The sequence below is a fragment of the Balaenoptera physalus genome, assembly GCF_965194825.1.
Source record: "Balaenoptera physalus genome assembly, chromosome: 12".
In the NCBI taxonomy this organism is placed as follows: Eukaryota; Metazoa; Chordata; class Mammalia; order Artiodactyla; family Balaenopteridae; genus Balaenoptera; species Balaenoptera physalus.
Genome location: NC_138897.1, coordinates 81,875,337 through 81,893,391, shown reverse-complemented (window position 1 = coordinate 81,893,391; position 18,055 = coordinate 81,875,337). Strand labels below are relative to the sequence as shown.

The 18,055-nt window shown below is 47.5% G+C and overlaps 2 protein-coding genes across 6 annotated transcripts in view; one reads left to right on the top strand and one right to left on the bottom strand.

Moving 5' to 3' along the window:
• DRC10 (dynein regulatory complex subunit 10) overlaps positions 1-6,508 on the bottom strand; it is a 23,136-nt gene extending 16,628 nt beyond the window's left edge. The window contains exon 1 of one of the 2 annotated variants that reach the window (XM_082416496.1): positions 5,747-6,508. The gene's annotated coding sequence lies outside the window, so the exon portion shown is untranslated. The remainder of the gene's footprint in view (positions 1-5,746) is intronic. The other variant, XM_082416497.1, reaches the window with a different exon arrangement.
• A 68-nt stretch (positions 6,509-6,576) lies between these two features.
• TPCN1 (two pore segment channel 1) overlaps positions 6,577-18,055 on the top strand; it is a 63,836-nt gene continuing 52,357 nt past the window's right edge. For 2 of the 4 annotated variants that reach the window (XR_014251624.1, XM_082416483.1), the window contains exons 1-2: positions 6,577-6,756; positions 9,204-9,440. Coding sequence is in view for 3 of the 4 variants with exons in the window: in XM_082416483.1 (XP_082272609.1) it covers positions 9,329-9,440 (112 nt within the window). In the remaining variant the exon portion in view is untranslated. The remainder of the gene's footprint in view (positions 6,757-9,203; positions 9,441-18,055) is intronic. The other 2 variants (XM_082416481.1, XM_082416480.1) reach the window with 2 other exon arrangements.

The following is an 18,055-nucleotide window of genomic DNA, read 5'->3' as shown; positions in this document are numbered from 1 at the left end:
CTGCACAGTGATTAAGTTTGTGGGTTCCCATGTCAGACAAATTTGAAGTTCAATCCTAGGGGATCACCACTTCCTTGCTGTGTGGCTTTAGGCTAGTCAATGAACGTCTCTAAGCATCTTCGGCTTCCTCACCTGTAATGTGGGGACAGTAACAGAACCCACGCTTGATAAAACTGTTGTGAGTGTGAAATGAAGTCCTGACTCAATCATGTTGAGATTTTAGGATGACTTCCAAAATGATACAATTTAATATTAACATTTGAATACTTTTAAAAATAGAACATGTATTTTTCCTCAAAATAAAATATATTTGTTTTTGTGCAGTAAGGTTTATAAAGAGCCAACATGGATCCATTTTTTACTCCTTTTTACTATTTCTGTCTTTAATTTTGCAGGTTTCTGCATTATTCATGACTTTCAGTTAGTAATGGAGGAGGACAGAGATCCCTTAAACCGCTCACCATTTTCCAGTCTCTTCCCGCTTACAAATTAATTCATCACTGTTCTTAATTCCTCTTTTGGCAGTGTGGTTTTCGATGTGTTTATTTCTGGTTATATCCAACTGTGGATAGTATCACTTAGGTTGTTTCAGACAGAAGGAAGAATTTCTTAGCAGTGAGTTTAGATTCTTCTAAAATAAACTTCCCCCACTTAAATATATATATGTATTTAAATCGTAATCTTAGCAAATGCAAAACGCTGGCTTTTCCTGACTGACAGATTATGTTGTAGAAGAGTGTTTTTTAAACCATGACCCTTTAGTGAGTGGTGGAATCAATTTGCCAGTTGAGACTAGCATTAAAAATAAATGAAATAGGGCTTCCCTGGTGGCGCAGTGGTTGAGAATCCGCCTGCCAATGCAGGGGACACGGGTTCGAGCCCTGGTCTGGGAAGATCCCACATGCCGCGGAGCAACTAGCCCGTGAGCCACAATTACTGAGCCTGTGCGTCTGGAGCCTGTGCTCCGCAACAAGAGAGGCCACGATAGTGAGAGGCCCACGCACCGCGATGAAGAGTGGCCCCTGCTTGCCACAACTAGAGAAAGCCCTCGCACAGAAACGAAGACGCAACACAGCCATAAATAAATTAATTAATTAATTTTAAAAAATAAAAATAAAAAAAATAAATGAAATAGAATAGAAAATATCATAGTGCACTGCATGTAGTAAGTATTCTTTTGTATTTAAACAGGCATCTGCTGGATCAAGGAGGAAAATGTATTTCTTTGTCTGGCTTGTGGTTTAAAAAAAACCAAGGGACTTCCCTGGTGGCGCAGTGGTTAGGAATCCGCCTGCCAGTGCAGGAGACACGGGTTCGATCCCTGGTCCGGGAAAACCCCACATGCCACGGAACAACGGAGCAACTAAGCCCGTGCGCCACAACTACTGAGCCTGCGCTCTAGAGCCCGCGAGCCACAACTACTGAGCCCGTGTGCCACAACTACTGAAGCCTGCGTGCCTTGAGCTCGTGCTCCGCAACAAGAGAAGCCATCTCAATGAGAAGGCCGCGCACTGCAACAAAGAGCAGCCCCCGCTCACCGCAACTAGAGAAAGCCCGCGTGCAGCAACAAATACCCAACACAGCCAAAAAACCAAAACCAAAACCAAAAACAAGTGTGTTCAAAAGCCCCCGTATTAAAGGCATTTGATTGGTCATAGGATATAACCTGCTGCGATTATTTGAGAGCTAAGGTCAAAGAGATACTTTTCCCTGATGCTCTGTATTTCAAATGGTCTTGATTTTCAATCCCTTTTGCTTTCAGTTCCACTAACTAGGGCCTGAAGGGAAAAGGTGTGTGTGTGTGTGTGTGTGTGTGTGTGTGTAGCACTTGTCTTTTGGGTCAGATAATTCTCTCCTGTGGAGGTTGTCCTGTGTGTTTGTAGGATGTTTCGCATCATTCCTGGTCTCTACCCACTTGATGCCAGTAGCACCCTTCTCCCACCATTAGCTCTGATCAGTTGGAGATGAAATATCTCCAGACGTTGCCAAATGTCCCCGCGGAGTGTGGGTGGGGTGCTCCTGGTTGAGAACCACTGGTCTAGACCACAGCGGCCTGGCTTCCCTGTAAAACTCCTGGCCTTCCCCATGCTAAGTCCAGGGCTCTATCCAGATTCAAAGGAAGGCTTGCCCAAGCCTAGCCCAGCTCTGTCTGACGAGCTGACCTCAGCACCATCTAAAGCCACCATCAGTTACAGAATCAAGATCAGATTCACAAGTTGGGTCTTAGGAGCCCTGGGTGCATGACTCTCTCCTGTCAGGGGCTCTTGGAATAAGTCTAGGCAAGTCCCTTATCTCCTTGGCACCTGGTGACACGACACCTGTCTTAGCCACATCAAAAGGGAGCTGAGTGGAGAAGGGATGGTTTAATAGACAGGAAAGCCCTTTGGAGAGTTAGAAGCTCTCTTCAACGGGGAGTGATGATGATGATTATATGTTGGGGGATAAATCGCATAGTGCATCAGCCTCATTGCCCAGAGCTCTTTTCTCCCAGGGAAAAAGGGAAGTACATGTGGGGAACTTAGCAACTGAGTAGGCAGGAAAGACTCACCCCTTTAATTCAATTTTTTTTTTTTTTTTTTTTGGCCAAGCCATGCAGCTTGCAGGATCTTAGTTCCCTGACTAGGGACTGAACCCGTGTCCCCTGCAGTGAAAGTGTGGAGGTGTGGAGCTCTAACCACTGGACTGCCAGGGAATTCCCTATTTTTTTTTTTCTTTTTACTGTAAATCAAGTGAAAATCCCAAGCTAAAGCCCTGGCATTTACATCTAACCATGCCTGGAGCGTGTTCCCAAGGAATGCCTCTCCCTGAGCCAGGGCAGAGGTCTGGCTGGGATGCCTGGGGCAGCCTATCCAGCCTGGAGGCAAGGATATTGATACTGACTCTGCAGCCTCTGTTACTGTTTCTTTCAATCAAAAGGCTTGGTAGAGGGTGAAGTCTGGGAAAGGGAACTGTGGGATAGGTTTTTGCCTTCTACTGACAACTTTATAATATTCAGAAAAGGCGTGAGCAGTGACCTCAGAACTTACCCCTTCTCACTCTTGACTTTCCCACTGTTTTCTTCTTTAACTATTTGGAATTAGCCAGTGAAGGCATCTAGCACTGGGCTTTACTTTGAGGGCAGATTTGTTTTTTTTCTTTTTTTTTTGGCCGCGCCGCACAGCTTGTGGGATCTTAGTTCCCGGACCAGGGATCGAACCCAGGCCCATGGCAGTGAAAGCACTGAGTCTTAACCACTGGACCGCCAGGGAATTCCTGAAGACTATTTATTTCTAATTCAATCTGTTTACTTGTTATAGGTCTATTCAAATTTTCTCTTTATTCTTGGGTCAATTTTAATAATTTGTATTTCTAGGAATTCATTCATTTTATCTAAGTTGTCTTTTTTTGGCATGAAGTTGTTCATAATATTCCTTATAATTCTTTAAGTTTCTGCAGTTCTGATTTTGGTAATTTGTGTCTTTTATTTTCTTGGTCAGTCTAGCTATATCTTCCTGATGTACTGACCTTCCTATCAATATAAAATGTCCCTCTTTGTTCTAGTAATATTTTTTGTCTTAAAATCAATTTTTTCTGATAGCAATATAGCCTCTCCAGCTTTCTCATGCTTACTCTTTGCATGGATTCCAATTTTTTACTTTCAACTCCTTTGTGTCTTTGAATCTAAGGTGAGTCTCTTGTAGGCAGCATATAGTTCAGTCTCACTTTTTAAATCTAGTCTGGCAAGCTCTGCCTTTTGATTGAAGTGTTTTTTCCATTTACATTTAATAATTTACATTAAATTATTCATATAGTTGGATTTACATCTGTCATTTTGCTATGTTTTTTTATTCGTCTCATCTCATGTCTTGTTTTGTTCCTGTGTTATTTCTTTAATGGCTTTTATTGTGTTAAATAAATATTTTTAGTCTACTCTTTTGATTCTTCTGTTGATTTAAAAAAATTTTTTTGAGTTGTTTTCTTAGTGGTTGACTTAGGGATTATAATGTGCATCTTAATTTATCACAGTCTATTCTGGAATACTAAATATTTTCTGTTTGATGGGTCATTGTTATCCTACCTTTTTTCAATTATTTAAACATGGTTTCCTTTAGTTCTTTGAACATATTTATAATAGCTTCTTTGAAGCCTTTGTCTGCTAAAGCCAACATCTAGGGACACATAGAGACACTTTCTGTTGACTGCTTTTTTTTCCTGAGTACGTTTATACACGTCTCACAACTTTTATTGAACACTGGAAATCTTAGAGGGAATATTTTTTTTTGGTAGCAACACGGTATTTTTTCCTTCCTAATGATTGTTGTTCTTGTTTTGCTTGGGTGTTTGGTAATTTACTTCCTGGACTAAATCTGTCAAGTCGGTCTCCTCCACAATGTGTAGCTACTGATGTCTCTGCTTAATTTTTTTTTCATATTTTTATTTTTAAACCTGGCTTCCTAGGGGTCGCCTCTGTATCCACATAGTTTAATATTCAGCCAAAAGTTGGTCCAAGGTTGTGCTCAAACTTTGAGCCAGTAAGGCTTCTGTTCTCCCATGGAAAGTGCAGCACGCAGTCATCTACACAGGCTCCAACGGCCATGGATTAAGTGGCTTGGGCCTGCTCTGGTCTCTGCTACACATGCGCATAACCTCTAGTCAACCAAGATATACACAGAGCTCATCAGGCCCCCTGTGGCTGCCTCACTCCCCAGGAACTCCAAGCTTTCAGTCCATTGTTTGTGCCAAATAGGATTACAACCTTGGACTGCTAGAGCTGCCGGCCTCCCCTGTTCTCTTCCCACCAAGATTGCCACTTTAGCCAATACTCCTTCAAACCAAGTGAGCCCCATCAGACAGTAACAGTGAAGCTGTTGGTATTCAGGGGGCCACCCACCCTGGTTGAACTATTATGCCCATAGAACTGGGGGTGGGGAAATCAGAGAAGTCTCAGGTAAGTATAGCACAAACTTGAAGTTTGGTGGTTTTATGAATAAAAACTCTCAGTTTGTTGTATGACTTTGGTTGATTTTCAGTGTGCTAACATAGCACTAGATGGTTTTGTCCAGCTTTATAGTTGCTTTTAAAAATTATTATTGTGGTAAAATATATATACAAAGTTTACCATTGTAACCAGTTTAAATTCAGTGGCATTAAATTGTCACATTCACATCTATGTGCAACCATCACCACCATCCACCTCCAGAACTTTTTCATCATCTCAAATTGAAACTCTGTACCTATTAAATAATAACTCCCCGTTTTCCCATCCCCCCAGTCCCTGGCAACCACTATTCTACTTTCTGCCTTAGTTAATCCTCACAACAAGCCCTTTGTCTTAAGTATGTAAATGAAATTATATTTTAAGGACGGGGACGGGAGTTAAGTTCTAAAGTTAGCACAAAAGGCCAAAATTGGTATAATCAAAATTGCCTGATTCAAACACTCACTTTTGGGGACTTCCCTGGTGGCGCAGTGGTTGAGAATCTGCCTGCTAATGCAGGGGACACAGGTTCGAGCCCTGGTCTGGGAAGATCCCACATGCCGCGGAGCAACTAGGCCCGTGAGCCACAACTACTGAGCCTGCGCGTCTGGAGCCTGTGCTCCGCAACAAGAGAGGCCACGATAGTGAGAGGCCCACGCACCGCGAGGAAGAGTGGCCCCCGCTTGCCACAACTAGAGAAAGCCCTCGCACAGAAACGAAGACCAAACACAGCCAAAAATAAATTAATTAATTTAAAAAATAAAATAAAATAAAAAAATAAACACTCACTTTCATTGGATGCTCACCCTGGGATGTATAGGCCGTTGGGTGAAATGGTAGCGGACTTATAAACTACACTCTCACCCCCAGCACCTATGTTTGACTTGAAAGTAGTTAACTTTGATGCGACTCCACTTGACTAGTATCATCCACGTTTTACGGATGAGAAAGTGGACAAGTGGAGGGGCAGAGTAGAGGATGCCCAGTAGTCCTTGCAGGGGCTCGAGAGGGAGGTCCAAACTGAGGCAGGGGCTGGAGAGCAGGGTCCTGAGTCGGGGACGGGCTCACAGTGGGGGGCTACTGATTCCTCAGAGAGCCAAAGGATAGAGGGCTAGACCCCATTCACCATCTCTTCATCACTCACAGCCCTTCCCCACAAAGTCATTCACCTGCTCAGAGGGCTTCAGGTTTTTCTACCCGTGGTAACCACCGAGGTGCCGGCGTTGCTAGGTTACCGGCCAATCTCAGAAGGCGGGACTCAGCGTCTGATTGACTTTCTTCTTCACCATTAAATTCCTTATTCTGCTCAGTTCGTTCCACCTCCTTGAGGACTGACCAATCAGAAGCACCGTCTCTCTAGCCCTCCACCAATTGGAAGACTCGGGCCTCCCTCTGGGTTGGGCTGACCGAGTAAGGCGGGGAGAAACGGAAGGGAAAGGGGCGGAGCTTCTTCGTCCCGCCCCTTCTCAAGGAGGCAGGCAGGGAGTCCTGCATTAGCAGCAGGCAAGAACTGGGGAAGGACGTAAGACTTGACCAATCAGAGCTCACCATGACAGCCGAGGTAGCCAATAGGCAGCGGTGAAGGAAAATGGGGCGGGGCCGGTGGGGTGGAAGGAACAGTAGGCGGTGGATGGGAGAGCTGGCGCAGCTGCCGTGGTGGCAGCGGCTGAAGTGGCGGTGGCTGCGGCGGCTGCTGCAGCTGCAACAGCTCCGGGCTCGTGGCTTTGGCGGCGGCGCCGGAGGGCTGGGCTGCGCGGTGCGGACCCCGGCGCGCGGTCCGGGTTGCTGGGGCGGCTCATGTAAGAATTCAAGGGGTGTGAGGGTTGGCCTGATGGAGAGGGCAGGGGTCAAGGGTCAGGGGGCTCGGAATGAGGGCATTGGAACGTGGGAGGCGGGCAGGTAGGGCCAAGAGGGGCTGCGGGGAAGTCATCGCCGCTTTTCTCTCCCTCCAGCCCTGGTCGTGGGGACCCCAGCGTGGGGATCGCCCGGGGAAGCCCGGGGCGGGGAGAAGGGGCGCAAAGACGAGCACGTGGAGCAGGAGCCCGCACTCCTCTTCGTTACCCTCCTCCCTCGTCTGCTTGTCTCCCTGGCGCCCTCAGGCGACCCACCCCGCAAGAGCCTGCCTGCCCTCTTTCCCTAGGACCTGTCCCTAGGGGTGACCCTTCTCTTCTGGCTCCTGAACAGAGGGAGAAGCACTGTGACCCTGGGCAAGTCCCTTCTCTCCTCTGGGCCTCACTTTTTCCTCTCTGTGAAATAATGGGTTTGAATTCAGATGAGGGGACCCTCTGGGAAGAGATGAAGGGTAATGGTTAAGTGGGGAGGGTCCCTGAATTCGGACTGCCTGGGTTGCAATATGGACTCTATCACTTCCCTGCTGTTTATTTACAAGAAGCAGTTTAAGTTAACCCTGCTAAGCCTCAGTTTCCTCATCTGTGAAGTGGGGACATTAGCTAAGTAAGATTTCCTGACAGCAGCACTATTCACATTTTGAGCCACATATTTCTATGTTGTGGTGGGTCTCGCCTGTGTATGGTAGGATGTTTCTGGGCATCCCTGGCCTCTACCTACTATTACCCCCTACTTGTGACAATCAGAAATGTCTCCATACATTGCTAATGTGTGTGTGTGGCGGGGGAATCACCCCGGCTGAGAGCCACAGAACTAATGCAAGCAACCAGTCATATATTATACAGTTAAAATAAAAACCAGTAGCTATTTTGATAACAATGATACAATTTAAAAAGTTCTTCTTGATGAGTTGAGAAAGTTAATAGATTCTCCAGCCTTCAAAATAAATATGGGAGAGAATGACAAGATGTTAATAATTGTCAAAGCTGAGTGATCAACACAAGGAAGTTCATTTATATATTCTCTCTACGTTTGAGTGTGTTTGAAAATATCTGTGATAAGTTAAGCCAAAAAGAAAAATAATAAAACATATAATGCTTAAGACAGCCAAATGGTAACATCTCATTTGGAATTTCCTTTTCTGTCTTCCCACTACTGAGATTTAAAAGTGAAATTAATCCCCAGATCTGGAGGAAACTTAAAAAAAAAATCTCGCAGGAAGTTTGCTGGGCAGAGCACTACAGGCTTAGCAGCAAAGAATGGTGCTCACTTTTACTGCCTAATTTTAAGAAGATATTGACGCACAGGGGCCTGCCCTGGATTGTCCTGGTGATTCCTGAAGGAAGTAAATTGATGGGTTGCCATTCAGTGGGTTAGTTTGGAGGCAAACTTGATTGAGACCAGAATACGGCAGTTTGAGGAAGGAACCTGCTGCTGTTTTCAAGTTCAAAGGTCTGCTGTTAGATCTGCTGAGTGTTTGCTTTTCTTTTGGTCCTCCTCAGCGGAAATGGGAATGTTTATAAATAGGAACTGTAACAGGCTAGTTCTGACCGTTTTGAATTGGGAGTTCAGAATGAGTGTTTTTGCTGTGTGATTCCGGACATCACTTAAAAAAATATTCTAGTCTCTTCCCCTTCCTCCCCAAATACCTAAATCTAGGAGAATAATAAGAGTGATATGGGCAAATCTAGATGACCTGGCACACTAACTCTTTATAGGTCATTGGAGCTAAGTGCTGCCTAAATACCAGGGCTGGGACATGGAGGAATTGTAGCATGGTGGCTGGGAGCACAGGTCTGGAGTCAGATTGTGTAGTTCAAAGCTTGGCTTTCCAGCTGTGGGTTCTTGGACAAGTAAGTTACTTAACTTCTCTGAGCCTTAAGCCCACCCCCCCCTCTGTAATGGGGGATAATAATCCTACTTATCTATTACGAAGTTTCAATCAGCTTTACTTAAAAATTGCTAGAAGAGCCCCAGCATATAGTAAGCGCTCACTGAGTATTAACTACTATTATTTGAATGGTTGTATATATATATATATTTTTAAGTCTTTAAAACCTCTATGAAACTCACACACAAACAAGGGTTAAGAAGGGTAGAGGGGGAACATATTAGCCATAATCCCAATCTCCAAACATAATTACCCTTAACTTTTCAGTATTTAATGTTGCACAGAATTTTAGTGCTGTTATACTGCAATACTCTTTTTTATTGAAATACAATTCACATTACTATAAGATCCATCATCTTACATGTTAAAGAGTACCATTCTGTGGTTTTTAGTATATTTGTAAGGTTATGCAGCCATCACCACTATCTAATTCCAGAACATTTTCATCAGTAGTGGTTGTATTTTGATAATTGTCCTTTTTTTTTTTTTTAATCCCCCAAACCCTAGAAGATGCCACTGATGGAGGAGTTTCTGAGAAGAACCTCTGGGCCAGTGGCTTTGAACTGGAGCTCAAAGCAGAGACTATTTAAAGCTCTGGACATCACATCCTGAGGGCTGTAGGAGAGGAGAACATGGCCGTGAGTTTAGATGACGACGTTCCCCTCATCCTGACCTTGGATGAAGGTGGCAGCACCCCACTGGCTCCCTCCAACGGCCTGGGCCAAGAGGATCTGCCCAGCAGAAGTAAGATGGTAGGGTGGGCTGGGGGAGGGGGTGCAGCTTTTCTGTTTCAGGGGGCGAGTTGTGGGCTTGGTGGTCTGATGGTAGATGCATGTACCTGAATGCCTGACCCGATGTTTGACTCCCAAGTTCTGACACAGAAACTACTGGGAGACTAATCCTGTGGGGTCCTAATCCTGCACCCTCAATTTCGGGGTGCTTTCCGGGACTAGCCTGCCCTGCTTCCCTCAGCGCCTCCCCTCTCTTGCACCTGTGGTACCCTGGTTTTGTTCATGGATGCTTGGTGGGGACCTCAGGCAAACCTGCTCCTTGGCTAGCTTCCCTGCCCCATTCCTTGTTAAAAAAAGAAACAGATTTCAACATTGGCCTCTGTCTGCCTGATCCTTGGCAGGAAAGTGGAGTTGACTGCTTCTCCCCACTGGCACTCAGTCCCTGTACTGCCCAGGACAGGGTGGAAGCGGGCAAGCATTTGTCGTGATCCATTGATTTGAGGGTTTGGGGTTTTGCTTTGTCTTCCTCTAAACCAAAGCCCAGCAGCACAAAGTGAACCCACGAGAGGTTGTGAGCTTTAAATTTTTTAGATTTTAAGTGTGTTTCTGGCAGAATGAGAGGTCTTAAAAACCTTTCTTGTCCCAAAGCCATTTGCTTCGTTTGCTCAGACCTTGGGTCCAAGAGAGGCTTAAAATAACTTGCCTTTTACGGAGGGTCCTAAGATGTCAGGGGCTAGTGCTTTAGGGTCTCCTTAGCAGATGGAAATTCTACCCACAAGCCATACTGCTGAGCCAGGGGTATTGCTCGGGTCCAGGGAAAGATAAGCCTGGCTCTCCCATCTCCTTTGTCCAGAGAGAACACAGTTGGCTTGCAGGCAGCTTAACAGCCTCCCCTTGGAAGTGGTGAAGGACAGCGTTGTCCCCGTGGATGGGAGTGCAGTGGGAGGCCTGGCTCCCTCTAAACTGGCCTCTCTTTGCTTTAGCGTGTTCACCCATCCAGAGTGGCAGAGCTGGGCGATTGAGGAAGGTTAGAAAGTAGACCAGATTTTTCCCTAAGTGCCATTCAGGACCAAGAAATCAGTGGCTGTGATTTCAGGCCCACTTCTTAAATACCCTAGAGTTGGCAAGCTAAGTGTCAGGCTCTTTCTTACCTGTTATCCTAACTAAGATCCTTTTTGCAAGGTAGACAGTATTATCCCTATTTTACGGAGGAGAAAACTGTGAGTCAGAGAGGTTAAGGAACTTGCCTGATGTCACACAGCCAAGCAAGCGGTTGAGCAGAGATTTGAACCCGGGACTGACCCCAAAGTTCCTTCCCCTCCTCTTCTTCCCTTTTTCCTCCTCCCCCCCTCCTCCCTCTCCTTTTCCTTCTTCACAAGCCCTTAATGAGTATGAGTGCTGGTCCTTAGCATTTACATATATTATTCCATCATATAACCTCAAGGTGGAGTTACTGTTATTATCCATATTTACTGGGGAAGCAAAGCCTCAGAGAGGTTAAGTAACTTGTCCAAGGTCACACAGCTAGCAAGCAGCAGTGTCTCTCTGATCTTCCCTCTAACGCCACCATGTAAGGTGCTTTGGGGAAAGGGATGTAAGTGAATGTGACATTGTCTCAGCTTCAGAGTAGGATACCCCCTAGTGAGGGGAGCGGTTAAGTCCATCGCCAGTGAGGGAATGGACTGGAAGGAGGGTGGTTGACATGCAGAGGGTATGGATCATTCTGGAAATAGCCAGGCTCAAGGTTCTAAATTGGACTCCTGATCATTGTCGTGGGTGCCACTTTTAAGTCCTCCCACAGTATCAGAGTTGATGACAGGCTGTCCAGCTCTCCTGAAGGATCAAAGTGGGAAGAGCAACCTAGTTCTTCGTCAAGATCACGTTTTGAAACGATGACGGTGCTTGATGATAGGGAAATAGGCCAAGTAGACAATAAAACTAACCTTGGATAGGCCGCTAGTAAGGCCATTCATTTCTTGGCAAAGTCGGTGGCTCATTTTAGTTCGTTTAAGAAAAACAAAATAAACAACTGATGGGGTCCAGGGAAACTGTGCTTTCTGCGAAGTGCACTAGTGCCTCAGTTTCCTATCTCATCCTCTTCCTGTGATATTTGCTAAAATCTCTAAGAACTAATGGCTATAACCCACCAAGCCTGGCTAGGAAAAACAGTAGTGCCTCTTAGAGGAAAGGAGAGATTTCAGAGGAGGCCTGCCTGCTCCATCTCCTCCGTATGGGCCTTTCTTATTTCATGCTTGGATTTTGGCATTGACTTTCTTCCCAAGGTCCCCCCTGCCCGCTTCTCTGAGCAGTCCGTCTAAAACACAAATCTGACCTGGTATGGGCGTACCTTGTTTTACTGCACTTCACAGATACTGCGTTTTTTACAAATCGAAGGTTTGTGGCAACCCTGCATCGAACAAGTCTCTCAGCACCAGTTTTCCCAACAGCATTTGCTCACTTCCTGTCTCGGTGTCACATTTTGGTAATTCTTGCAATATTTCAAACCCTCTACTAGCAAAAAGATTACGATTCACTGAAGGCTCAGACGATGGTTAGCATTTTTTTTTTTTTATAAATTTATTTATTTTATTTATTTACTTTTGGCTGCGTTGGGTCTTCGTTGCTGCGCGCGGGCTTCCTCTAGTTGCGGTGAGCGTGGGCTACTCTTCATTGCGGTGCATGGGCTTCTCATTGCGGTGGCTTCTCTTGTTGCAGAGCACGGGCTCTAGGCATGCGCGGGCTTCAGTAGTTGTGGTGCGTGGGCTTCAGTAGTTGTGGCTCGCGGGCTCTAGAGCGCAGGCTCAGTAGTTGTGGCACACGGGCTTAGTTGCTCCGTGGCATGTGGGATCTTCCCAGACCAGGGCTCGAACCCATGTCCCCTGCGTTGGCAGGCAGATTCTTAACCACTACGCCACCAGGGAAGTCCCATGGTTAGCATTTTTTAGCAACAAAGTATTTTTTCATTAAGATGTATGCATTGTTTTTTAGCATAATGCTATTACACACTTAATAGACTACAGTATAGTGTAGACATAACTTTTATATGCACTGGGAAACCAAAAACTTCATGTGACTCACTTTATTGCGATACTCATTTGATCGCAGTGGTCTGGAACTGGACCCGCAATATCTCTGAGGTCTGCCTATAATTTCCCCAGCTCGCCGCCCCCAGGACCTTCCTGTCCCTTACAGGATGACGGCCAAGCTCCTTAGCCAGCATATGTATGTTCTAGTGCCTTCTTGCCTGACCAGTCCCATTTCCTGCTTTAACCCACAATTCTAGTTCTCTGAATCCCCGGTACATTCTTAAACCTCTCCGCCTTGCTGGTAACTGGCATGCTTTCCCCAGGCTCTTGTTTACTCATGAGCTTCAGTTCTGTCTTGACAATCCTGCTGATAATCCCATTTCTTTGAAGCCTTCACTGAACCTCCTATATCTCATGGGGCTAATTACTCACCCTTTTCTGCTTTGGTATCTGGTCTAGGCTTCCATTATTACGGCTACTTACTGTGCGGAAATGACTTCTTTAACCATCCGTGCATCCGTGCATCACCTAGCTTGCTGCCTACCGTATGCAGGCACTCAACAAGTCATGGTCCAAATAAACCTAGTTGGGCCTCTGAGCCCTGGTAGCTCATGGGAGGGGCTGTCTGAGGGCCCCGTCAGAGGTGGGCGGCAGCCCCTCCTGCCTCTGTTCACCCGTGGCTGGAGTCTCATCACTCCCAGCACAGCTGATTGTCCTGGGGGCTGCCATCCTTGCCCCCCGGTCTGTGGCTGATAGAAACCCTTGAGGTGTTAAGGCGTTGGCAGTATGCAGACAGGAGGGAAGAGAAAAAAAGTTTTTATAAAAACAAAATCCTTGAAAAATAGCATTTCTCTAAAGAAAATTAAATGCAGGGTACTTAATAATAGTCTTTAAAAAGTAAGAAAGTTTCTGTTATCATTTTTATAAATAAAACATACAAGTTCCAATTTAAAAAAACGAACAAAGAATGTAGACAGAGGCCTTCAGCAGAATTGGCAGCTATGTGGGCACGACCGCCACTGAGAACTAAGCCAGCTCTCTGAGGGTGTGTGCCTTGATTGAGCCTGGGCCTCCGCCCTGACCCAGCAGCTGTCACTGGTGCCTTCCTCTGGCTATGTACCACACACTCCCTGTCTCAGTGTGCTCGGGCTGCCATGACAAAATTCCACAGAAGGGGGCGGGGGGGGGGTACTTCAGCAATGGAAATGTATTGTCTCACAGTTCTGGAGGCTGGAAGTCCAAGATCAAGGTGTCAGCAGGGTTGGTTTGTCTTAGGCCTCTCTCCTTGGCTCTTGGACAGTTGCCTTCTCACTGTGTCCTCAGCTTGTGTGTCTGTGTCCTAATCTCTTATAAAGATACCAGTCCTATTGGATTAGGGCTCACCCATATGACCTCATTTTACCTTAATTACCTCTTTAAAGGCTCTGTCTCTGAATGCAGTCACATTCTCAGGCCCTGGGGGTTGGGACTTCAACATAGAAATTTTAGGGGGACACAATTCAGCCCATAACACTCCTGCCCTTTCCTTAGATGCGGTCCCCAGGAATCTGGCTGTGCCGCCTGTGCCCTTTGACCCTATGCTAGGGATGATCAATGCTGGGGAATTATCCCTAAAGGAAACTGGAGGGTTTGGATTTTTTTTTTCCTTATATGGGAAAGGGTGGATTTTATCCAGGACTCAGACATCTCTGGGCTATAAGAGTAGCTGCTGAAATGCTAATGTATGACTCACAGGCAGGGATGTCAGGTTGATAAAGGAGGCAGGTATGAGCAAAGGTATTTAAAGCATGGAATTAGGAATAACCTTGAAAATAGTCAGTGGGGTTGTCGTTTGACAGTGCAGTTTAGAGATAGCCCGCTGTCTGCATTGCGCATCAGTCAGCGGTCTGGACCATCTCTAGACCATAGAGCCTGAATGTTGTGAGCAATACGAGGGATTTTCCAGGGGAATTCTGTTCACACTCAGCTTTTGCCTTCTCACTGCCTTTAAACCCAACAGCTGCCTAAGATGGGCCTGTACTATCGGCCTTTTCTGGGTGATAAAAGGATTGTGGGCAAGGCGGTGGCTGAGGCTTGAGCAGGGCACTTTGTCTCATGCACTACCTTGGTGCTGGTGGTTCATGGCTTTCTGGTGACAGGCCATGCAGGGATAAGGCCTAAGGTGATAGAGCAGAGGACCCCCTCTCCCTCCTTTGCCCCGATGCCTAATGTATCATCAGGAGTTAACCTGGGACCCAGTACAAGGTGGAGGGCCACTGCCCATTTGCAGGGGCCAACACATGGCAGGCACCCTGGCTCCTTTTCCAGAGTTTTCCTGCAGGCAGAGCCAGCTGGCACCTGTCTCAGTCAAAGTGGGCCAGAGCTGTTGGCCTCAGGGCAAATGTAGCCAACACGAGCTGGGATAGAGCAGTGGGGCTGTATTCCCAGGGGTGACCAACCCCAAGGTAGGTGCTCCATCACAGAAATCTGTGTCTGTTGTTCCTTCTCTGACCAAGCTTCCCCAGCATACTTGCCAAACGATAAATAAAGCCCAAGGACTTGGGTAGCTTTTGTCACTGGTGATACCCTGGGTGGTGGAATGGTTAAGCGTTCGGGGTCTGGAGTCAAGCTGCAGGCTTCCAATCCTAGCTGAGTATGGAACTTAGCATCTCTAAGCCTCAGCCTCCTCGTCTGTAGGGTGGGATCATGATAGTATCTTCCAGTAGAGTTATCGTGGGGATTTAGTGAGATCACGTGTGTGATGCCCATGGTAAGTGCTCAGCCAGTCACAGGCGTTATTGTCATGACCAGAGACTAGGTTCTTCTTTGGAAGATCATAGTGCCTGAGCGGGGCTGCTGAACCCAGGCCAAGATCTGAATCCTTTTTTGGCCCACTCCTGGCACAGCAGGTGGTCACTGCCGAGCTGGGAAGCAAAAGCAGCATGGCAACTGGAGACCGAACAGCAGTTAGACTTTCACAGCTTCCCAGGGAGCTTGGGCATTTGACTCCGCCGGAGTTGGTGCCCTGGCTTTCCTAGGGCCTCGCCAAGGCAGAATGCCTGTGTCACCAGGCCGGCGGAGGCACCAGTTAAAATGAGCAAGCATCCGGCCTGCTGGGTTCCAGCCTCGTAACCCACACTTGAAGCCTTTCACTTCCTCCACCCTCCGGGTCTTCATGGGGGGATCCTGTCTGTTGCCTCAGGGCCCCTGCCGTGAAATGCCATCTCTCCCCTCCGCACGCCGAAAGCTACCGTGTCAAAATGGCAGTTGTGGCAGCTGGGTGCAGGCTGGAGCGGCTGCCGAACTGCTGTTTACCCATTGCCTTAGGGGGTCCAAGTTCCCATTTGCTCCAGGAGCGCTTCGTGAGGCAGAACACTCAACTTCTCAGCCTCCGAGTCAGGGAGGGAACGTGGGAGGGCTCTGACAGCCCCTGGCTGCAGTGCCCGCCCCCGGGGCTGCCTTGCGGATCACAGCACGGTGGCCCTGGAAGGAAACCCAGAGGAGGCACCAAGCGATCAAGCCCCCGGGAGGGACATTGGTCCCAAGACCACCCCCATCCCACCTTCATGCTCAGGGGGTCCACAGGACTCCCTTTGCTGGGTGACTTCCCTGATTTGGACATTTCCTGACTCTCCCTTCTCTCCCCATCAGTCCAAGCTGAGTAAGGTCATTCACAATAAAAATAATGGCTCGGGACTTCCCTGGTGGTGCAGTGGTTGAGAATCCACCTGCCAGTGCAGGGGACATGGGTTCGATCCCTGGTCCGGGAAGATTCCCAAATGCCGCGGAGCAACTAAGCCCGTGTGCCACAACTACTGAGCCTGCGCTCTAGAGCCCATGAGCCACAACTGCTGAAGCCTGGGCGCCTAGAGCCCATGCTCTACAATAAGAGAGCCACCGCAATGAGAAGCCCACGCACCGCAACCAAGAGTAGTCCCCGCTCGCCACAACTAGAGAAAGCCTGCACGCAGCAACGAAGACCCAATGCAGTCACAAAAAAATAAAAAAATAATAAGAATAATGGCTCATGGGTATTGAGCCCCTATCACGTGCCAGGCAGTGTCTGAAAGCACTTTACATGTGCCATCTCAGTCATTGGGTCCTCCTAGCGGATCTGTGCAGTCGGTTCAGCATCTGCATCTGACGGAAGAGGAAACTGACACTCTGAGAGGTTGAAACTTACCCAGGGTCACACAGCCAGGAAGTGTTGGCCGCAGCATTGGAACCCAGGTCTTCTGATTGCGGAACTCAGGTTCTGAGCTGATGTGCTGCACTCCAGGAAGTAAAGCTTTGTGAAAGAGGTAGAACTTTAGGCCAGAGTTTCTTTTCCAAAAGGAAGTTGGTTTCTACGATATCTTTACCTTCATCTCTTTTTTTTTCAGTTAAACTTTTATTTCCCGCAAGGCATGTTATTCTCAATTGGAGCTCCATACCTGGAACTCCCTTTCGTGTTATAAAAACAGCAAAACTTACGGGGATTTCATTGTACACGTGGTATCGGGTCATCACTGAGAAACTAGAAAAGACGGGCAAGTGAAAAAACAACAGACCACAAAGGACAGCCACGACTTCATGCAGCTTTCTCCTCAGTGTACGCCCTTTTCCAGTGCACAGGCATTTGGCTAAATTTTACATCATGGTGGCTGGAACAAGACAGTTTGGGCTGAAAATGGGAACTCATAGAAGTCAAGATTTGGGAAAGGAAGGGCAAAAGAGGACCAGCCTCGGAGCAGGGCACGAGACTCAAAAGGCCAGCTGGGGTGGCCGAGGAGGGCCACCCCCCGAGGTCACTGGTTCCCAGGGGCAGGTGACCCCCTATCATCACTTGCCTGGAGGGTATCCCTGGACAGGAGAACTGATTCAGGCCATCAGTGCTGGGGTTGCCTTTTGCACTGGTGACCCCCTTTGCTGTGTTTGCTTTTTGTTGGAGGTACTTATCTACTCATAAAAACGTATGGCTCTCTCTCTACTCAAAGCACTTGTGAGGCTGTGGTTCAGCCGAAGTGACCTTGTAGGAAGTGCCTGAGCACGTGACTGCCGTGGGCCCGGGGCGGTGGGGGGGGGCCTGGGACACGCTGGGGAGCGCACGTGCTGTCTGGTGGGCTGGCTGATACTTCCCTCTGGCCATCCGTTACCATGTAGGCTCACGGGCTGCTTGGGACTACATTTTCCAGTGTTTCCAGAAAAATCAAAACCTACGCTTTTCATCGGAAGCCTTCTGACCTTTAGATATCAGCAACCGTTTCACATTTCTCAAACAGCCAGCTGAGTAAAATCTAGTCAGCGGCTGCTACTTTACGACATAGAACCTACCCGTTCAGCCTTTGTTTTCTGTTCAGAACGAACTCCTTCAAAAGAAGGAAACAGTACAGAACCAATGGACGTGCTCTCCATGGCCTCGGAGAGGTTCTTCACCTTTGGATGCCATTCCATGAGATTCAGAACTGGCTGGGGGAACTTGTCTCTGCCTCTGCGTGCTTCACCTAAAGAAAGACCAGATTTCGGGACTTCCCTGGCGGTCCAGCGGGTTAAGACTCCGTGCTTCCACCGCAGGGGGCGCGGGTTCGATCCCTGGTCGAGCCAGGCCCGGCAGGTGAGGTGGGAGGACAGAGCAGGTGGGCGC